This window comes from Rutidosis leptorrhynchoides, chromosome 4, assembly GCF_046630445.1.
Source record: "Rutidosis leptorrhynchoides isolate AG116_Rl617_1_P2 chromosome 4, CSIRO_AGI_Rlap_v1, whole genome shotgun sequence".
NCBI classification, from domain to species: domain Eukaryota; kingdom Viridiplantae; phylum Streptophyta; class Magnoliopsida; order Asterales; family Asteraceae; genus Rutidosis; species Rutidosis leptorrhynchoides.
The window spans coordinates 240934566-240942050 of record NC_092336.1 but is presented as its reverse complement, the minus strand read 5'-3'; the positions used below and the strand labels follow the sequence as shown (position 1 = coordinate 240942050).

General features: G+C 32.6%; 1 protein-coding gene across 2 annotated transcripts; it reads left to right on the top strand.

Annotated features, from left to right (window-relative positions):
- The first annotated feature begins 3039 nt into the window (after positions 1–3039).
- LOC139843454 (uncharacterized) lies at positions 3040–6593 on the top strand. Of its 2 annotated transcripts, XM_071833534.1 has the most exons (4): positions 3040–3199; positions 4705–4888; positions 5164–5798; positions 6210–6593. In XM_071833534.1, exons 3-4 carry the CDS (start codon positions 5250–5252, stop codon positions 6363–6365), a joined length of 705 nt encoding a protein of 234 aa, XP_071689635.1. In that variant the 5' UTR covers positions 3040–3199; positions 4705–4888; positions 5164–5249; the 3' UTR covers positions 6366–6593. The 2 variants fall into 2 exon arrangements, with proteins under 2 accessions (XP_071689635.1, XP_071689634.1); XM_071833533.1 differs by having other exon boundaries at positions 4705–5798.
- The last annotated feature ends 892 nt before the right edge of the window (positions 6594–7485 follow it).

Below are 7485 nucleotides of genomic sequence, written 5' to 3'. Positions count from 1 at the left end.
CATTGTTAATGACCAAGATTAATCCATGATTTCCTAACTAATGACTAGGGATGTCAAAAATACACGTACCCGATGGAGAAACTCGAAACTCGAAATTATTGGGCCGGGTATGGTCCGGGTCTATGGGTCCGGGGCCGGCTATGGTAATGGTTTTAAGATTTTAAGCGGGTCCGAGTCCGGGGATGGTTTTAGGTACAAACCCGCATACCCGGCCCGTATACCCGACCCGACGGGGATTTTAATAAAAAATAATAATAAAATAATAAGATTATTACTATAAAGAATATCAGCCTAACACGTGGTTAGCGTTTTGTGTTTAAATTTTTTGACTTTTTCCCGCTTCACTGTCGTTTTGAAAGTAATGGTCGGTAGGAACAGTGTTTTCACCTACGTCATGCTGACGTCATCATGGGGTCATGCTGACGTTAACATTATTTTTTTTACCAGCAATTAAATTGGCCACTCCTCCGTCCTTGAAACCCACTCTCTGCCATCATTAGTTTCTTTTTTATTTCATTTTATTCAAATTGCTTACTAACTTTCATTTTGTACATTGTGACAAAAAAATTGTACATCATGCAGAAAAAGTTATACATCATGCCTAAAAGGTTGTACATTGGTCAGATCTGATATTTAGTGACATGTTGGTGGTGACTTTTGACGGAAAATAGGTAACCACCGGCCACTGCAGTGAACCGCCACTGGTTTCAAAAGAAAGAACCAAATCATAACACACCGTAAAATTATACTCCCTCCGTCCCACTACAAGTGTCCACTTACTTTTTGCACACAGTTTTAGAAAATCCTACTAACTTCATTCTCAACCAATCAGAAATCTTCTCTCTCCAGAATAACTTCTTCTCATTGGTTGAAACACAAAGTGGACACTTGAAATGGGACATCCCAAAATAGAAATGTGGACACTTGTGGTGGGACGGAGGGAGTATACAACAATATATATACAACAGTTGCACAACAAAACGCGCATACAACCCGTTATTTTGTTGATTGTGATTTTTGCCGGAAAACATCGACGACGACTACTTTAAAAAGAAAGAAATTGAAAATAGTAGACAAAACCAAAGTAAAGAAAACTTTCTACACCTTAAGATCTGCAAGGTGATCAACATCGAAATAAATAAAAAATAAAAAAAAAGGAGAAAAATGGGAGGTTTTGTGGTTGTTAGTGGCGGCCTGATGATGGTTGTGTGGTGGCGGTGATTGTTAGTGTTGGGAGAGAAATGAGAGGTTGGGCAAAGAAATGAGATGGGTTTTTGAGTGTTGATGTAAAAGTAAACTAAATGAAGCCAGATATCACTAATCACTAATCCACATTATTACTATTAAACTAGATATGTAGGTAGTTACAGAGTATGTATTATTATAGGTATGGTCCAAGGTTATATGGAGTATTAGGCTTGATCTAAAAAGATGAAGATTTTTTGGTTCCAGACCCAACGAAGTGGGCCACTGGGCCACCTGCTAGTTAGATATAACAGCCAACTTCCGTATTTTGGGTGCTAGAAGTACTATACGATACATATAGTTTACAAGGTATTAATTCTATCAAAAAATTACAGTGGATGAGATCCTGCTATCAAATAAGAAAACGAAGTAGTCTGCTTCTATTTTGATAATGGTGTACAAAATTCATATGGAAATGTTTGAAAAGTAGTAATGTATGTTAAGTCCCACATCGCCACATTCATAATTGTTTTTCACTTTTTTTTCTCTATATTAACACAACAGTAGAAGAATTTTCTTTGTGCTACTATGTCTTTTATTCTTGAAATTTGTTAAGTAGATTAATAACAAGAATTTAAGCGACAGGGTCAACAATCTCAAGTAGATTGATCTTGTTTATTTTAAGTAAACTTATATCTGTATGAAAATGATTAACGGGGATTCCCGTTTACCCGTGGGAAAATCCGATACCCGATAGTTAGTAATTAAATGGGACCCGTCGGGTATGGGACCGGGATTGGGACGTGGCTTCTTAACCGCGTTCGGGTCTGGGATTACCTAAACCCGGCCCGATGCCATAGGGATGGCAATGAACATCCGATTTAATGGACATCCATCCGATTCGATTCGCTTAAAGCGGATATGGATGATCTTAAATGGATATGGATACGGATATGGATGAACCTAAATGGATATGGATACGGATGAAAATTTTCATTCATGGATATATCCATTTACATCCGAAATGCATATACAAATACATAATTATTACTATATGCATATACAATAACCATTACAAATGTATTTACCATTAACATACCTTTTGCTTGCAACGATATATTGAATTCACTACGAGTAATCACATTAAACATGTATATCCAAGTTGATAAACATATAAATTACACATTTAATTTATCGTAATCTATGTTTGATAATATATTTAACAAATTACGTTTCTACAAAGATTACACACTCTGGTGGAATTTTTTAGTTTAGGTCATGTTATATTTATTTTTGTTATAATACGTTTTTGTTTTCGTTACATAGTAGAAATTTTTTATTTACATTTCTTAATATCCAATGGATATTCAATAACCCGCTTAATCCATTGGACATGGATATGGATGGATGAACTAAATTTAAATGGATATGGATATAGATATAGATGAACAAAAAATAAATGGATATGGATATGGATATTGACTCACCAGTTCTATACCCGACACATTGTTATCCCTACTAATGACCAAGATTTTAACCTCAATATATTACATAAAAGTGTTTTGTTATTATAGATAAGAATGAAATGATGATACGTGTTTAATTCTTATTATAGATAAGAATGATTCCTTCTATGAGTGACCGTGCTCAAAAATATATTATAGCATGTACTCCGTAAGTCCGTATGAGATTATCTAATATAAAAGTTGTACATGTTGACTAATTTATATGGGGATTTGACTCATTCCTAATCTAAAAGTTACAATGTGTCATGTCGGAACAAAGGGCCCACCACATAAAACAAAACAAAACCCATCTTCTTCATCAGCTTAGCTGCCTTCCATTTCGTCCACTATCAATATATACATACAACCTTCTGTATCTATCACCTCCTGCAATTCCGAAGGGTTTAAATTTTCAATCAACCCGGACCCACATCCCATAAACCCCGTTTCAATTTTTTCCCTCCAAAACGTGGCTTACGGAATTACAATCAACGCATGTTCTGAAGTTGGTAAAGTCCTGTTTTTTAAATTATTTTATGCATTATTATTTGATTTGATTGAATACTGTGATCTATACAATTGATTTTGATTGTATATTTATATGATGATATGCATATAGTCATAACAACTATCAATCACACACAGTACATTTTATGCTCTGTATCATGTTGGGTTGATAAAAGTTTCATTAATTTGGTATGCATCCTTATTTTATTACTCCGTATTTATTGTTAAATTATTAATTATTTATACTTTATGAAGTTGATTTTATACTTTTTATATGCAAGTTTTTATTGCCATGATGTGATTAATTATGCTGGTTGTTTATATGTGTGAATTTTTTTTAAAAGTGTTTAAGGAGTTTTTTTTTTTTTTTTTTTTTTTTTTTTTTTTTTTTTTCCTTGAAAGGCAAACTCACACCCCTATACACGAATATATACATGTCCAACCCTGAACTCGAACCCCTAACCTATTGGTTGAAGGGGGCACCTCGATACCGTGATTACCGTCATACCAATGGCCTTTTGCTTATACGAGTATTTCATTAGAAAAAAAAAAAAAGTTAAGTTGAGTTTATTGATTATGGTCTCATAGGATGTTTTCAAAGTAACTCATGTGGTTTAAAGAATCATGCCGCGCTTGGTTTATAATTTTTAATGGCATTCATTAGAATTGTAATGCTGAATTCATTTTCATCTATTGTTAGGATGAAAAAATAGATCGAATAGGAATTTACATTTTCCATTAATCCTTTTCAAACAGAATTCGATTTTCCTTACACATTCGAATCCCTTTGATTGATTCCAATTCCTTTAAATACTCACGCGAACCAAAATGCAACATTAAGATGATAAGATAATCAAGTGCAAAGTCAGATATAGTTAGATAATTTCGAAAGAAGAATAGTTATGTTCGTGCTCATATATGTATATGATTTCATTATATAACTAGTCTTTAGAAAAACACGTTTAATATGTAGCTACCTAAATTTCACGTATTGAAGACTGGTAGGTATTATGCTTTATTATCCATGAATTCATGTCACAATGAGTTTGTAACATGCTGATTTACGGATTTGCTAGCTGGAGGCCATTTCGGAAGCAGTCTCTAAAGAATGACTTTCTTTGTTTAAGAGAAGAAAAACGCTTATTTTTAGCCACGATGAACGGATGTCTATTTACATCATACCTCCCCATACCCTGCACACACGGGATTGGGTATTGTTTGTTTTAGTAATATAAGATCGCACATTTAGTTGTGGGTTCATGTATTTTACCACATGGCTTTCAAACATTGATTATTAATTATTTAGTACTACATACGATATTTAGACCAAAAAAGGATGATTCTTGACCTATTTTTTTGTGTTTACATAATTACATGTACTCGTTATGAAGAGAACCTACTTGTCAGATTGCATTCAGTAGATGCATTTTGTTGTCATAAAGAGAAGTTAGGTAAGAAGTTTCTATGCTATATTATTCTTATTTGGGTTCTCTTTTATTGTTTGCAGCCTTCTTTTGACAACTGTGACACAACCTTGAACCACACTTGACTAATAAGATGTAAAGACTCAAACTTCATGATAGTTTGAGAGGATGGATTATGCATTTGTTCATGTCAAGAAAGATCTTTTCAAGAACAAAATACTTGAATCATTTGAATATAATCTACTGTCTCAGCGATCGCGCGTCAAGGTAAAGCTTAAAGTTATATCATTATCATTATCATACTTGGTTATTGCTAAGCCAAATTTCAGTCAATTTTGTAAACAAAAATATAGTATTCGACATACATATTGTCTTTACAAGAAATTACCAAGCAAATCACGTATCTCGAAGAAAAATCTTTAAGTGTATCAAGAGAAATTTCATGGAATACTATCAAGGGATGCTCCATTGTTCGTGGAAAGACGGATGTCCACGTTATATTTTTTCTTCTGACGACAACAGAAAATTCTTTATAATGACAGATTTTATAAAAGTTGAGTCGATTAATGATAACGTTGTGGATTATGTTTACACGTTCCATTATAACGACTCGAATCTTCTTGGTAGAATGAGTGTTTCTACCTCTATGGAACTCTGTCCACATGGTACACAGATTATGGAAACAAAGTTTGTTTTGTGTATGAATGACTGTAACTATAATAAACAATATACACATACTTTAGATCAAACGCCAAAGAAAAATAAAGGGTTGTCAAAAAATTACAGAACTCGTTCTTATGATATGAGGTTTTGTGCTATACAAGAAAATTTGGTAGTGCCAAAACTTGAGTTAGCTGCCATTGTTGTTAGAGATCATATTAGTAAAAATGAGACAGAAATTGGTGGGTGGGGATTGAAGTTTCTTAAAAAAGATATACAATGTGAATCTTGCAAACAAAGAGGTAGTATGAGTGTTATTGTTCCTGCTGGGTTTCATGGTGGGCCCAGAACAAGAAATGTTGGTGGGCCGTCTAGCCTTGTTGAGAGGTGGAGAAATGGTGGCTCGTGCGATTGTGGTGGCTGGGACCTTGGTTGTCCACTCACTGTGCTTCATGCTGGTTCGAACAACCAAGATGGCATTGTTGGGCAAAGCTTTTCGTTTGATCTTTTTGCACAGGTACTGTATAGACTCGATGTGCTAAAAAACTAACATTATTTTTCATTAAAGGTGGCAAATTGGGTCGGTTTGGTTATGGGTTATCTAGATTTAGTTCATTCTTATTTTAGGTTTATTCTGTATAATGAAATTTAGAGATGGGTCGGGTGAACTTACAATATTTTTGTCCAAATTTTTAATTTTTGTTTAGATAGCTAGTGTATACAGAGAAGATATATTCCATTAAGGATGTTTTGTGCATTAAAAGTACATTTTGGGCGGCTTTCGATGTATTTAAGTTCTCACCCATTTGACACAACTGCCATAAATCATAAGCTAAACTGACCACTTAATAAGTAAATGAGTCTAAAATGTCGGTCCTCGTTTCATATAAATTGAATTTTATTTATTTTTTTTTTTTTTTGTGTGCAGGGTAGTAAGCAAATTTTGCCAGTTTTAACAATGGTGAAAGTTCGTGATGGTTTGTACGATCTTCGTTTCAAATCAACTCTATCACCGATGCAATCTCTTTCAATTGCTGTGGCAGCAATCCACAGTCGTAGTCCGATTTTGAGACCCATATTGTAAGAAGAAAAGTATAAACTAACCATGACATACATAGAAGCTAAGGTATGCACATGCATATCATGAAAACCAAATTATAGTATAGAGAGATTTGTAGAATAATAGTTTGTTATTGCATATTTTGGACACTTTATTTTGATACTGCAAAGTGATAGATTCAACTATTTGAAAGGGAACCATGAAAACTTATTGCAGAGTGTAGACTGTAGAGGGTCATGTTTCTAAAAGCTCTAAACAGTTCATTAGTTTTGCACTTTCTATTCTTTGTTAATGTTAATGTATTTTTTCTATTTCTATTAAGATGATTATTAATTATTATAACCCTATACGTGCCTTTTATGCATTATGTATTATGTATATTTCTAAAAATCAAATCAAAATTATTTATGTTCTTTTTCTAAAAAAATTAAAAATGTATAAGCATATGCAAACTAAACTCCTTTAGAGGGTTGTACATTACAACATTATAATTCATATTTATAAATGTATTAATGTATAATTTTAGTGGTGTATGGAGCATCGCCTATTTACCTATTTGGGTATAAAAACAATTTTTTATATAAAAAAGAGTGTTTTACAATTATTTTCATATTATAAGTACTTTTTATGTAAATTGTGACACAAATATGATGCGTATTTTGCACGTTTTGAGGGGAAGGGAACGGTTGTACTAAAAGGACTTACGATATATATAGATAATAGATAGATATAGATAATAATAATAACACAAGAGCAACTTCTTTTTCGGTCACTAGTCTAGTTTCAAATAGGAATGACCATGGATAAGATATGGATCAGGTGATGCCGTATCCATATCTATATTTATATCCATTTAGTTTTTCTACATTATATCCATATCTATTTCATTTCATTTTGTTCATCCATATCCATTGGATTAAGCAGGTTAATAAATATTTATTAGATTTTAGAAAATGTTCTAATATTTTCTAATATGTGTGAAAAATAAAAACATAGTATAGAAAAATAAATATAATATGACATGATTAAAATATATTCACAAAAATGTGTAATCTTTGTCGAAAACAAAACATATTAGTTGAACTTACTATTAAATATATATTATAAAAAATTAAATATGTAATTTTTTTTGTTTGATATACGG

Bases quoted from the DNA above. Each gene is read 5' to 3' on its own strand.
- LOC139843454 (XM_071833533.1), top strand. From the start codon at position 5,064: ATGGAATACTATCAAGGGATGCTCCATTGTTCGTGGAAAGACGGATGT. The intron at 5,799-6,209 runs GTACTGTATAGA...TTTTGTGTGCAG, and splicing joins CGTTTGATCTTTTTGCACAG to GGTAGTAAGCAAATTTTGCC.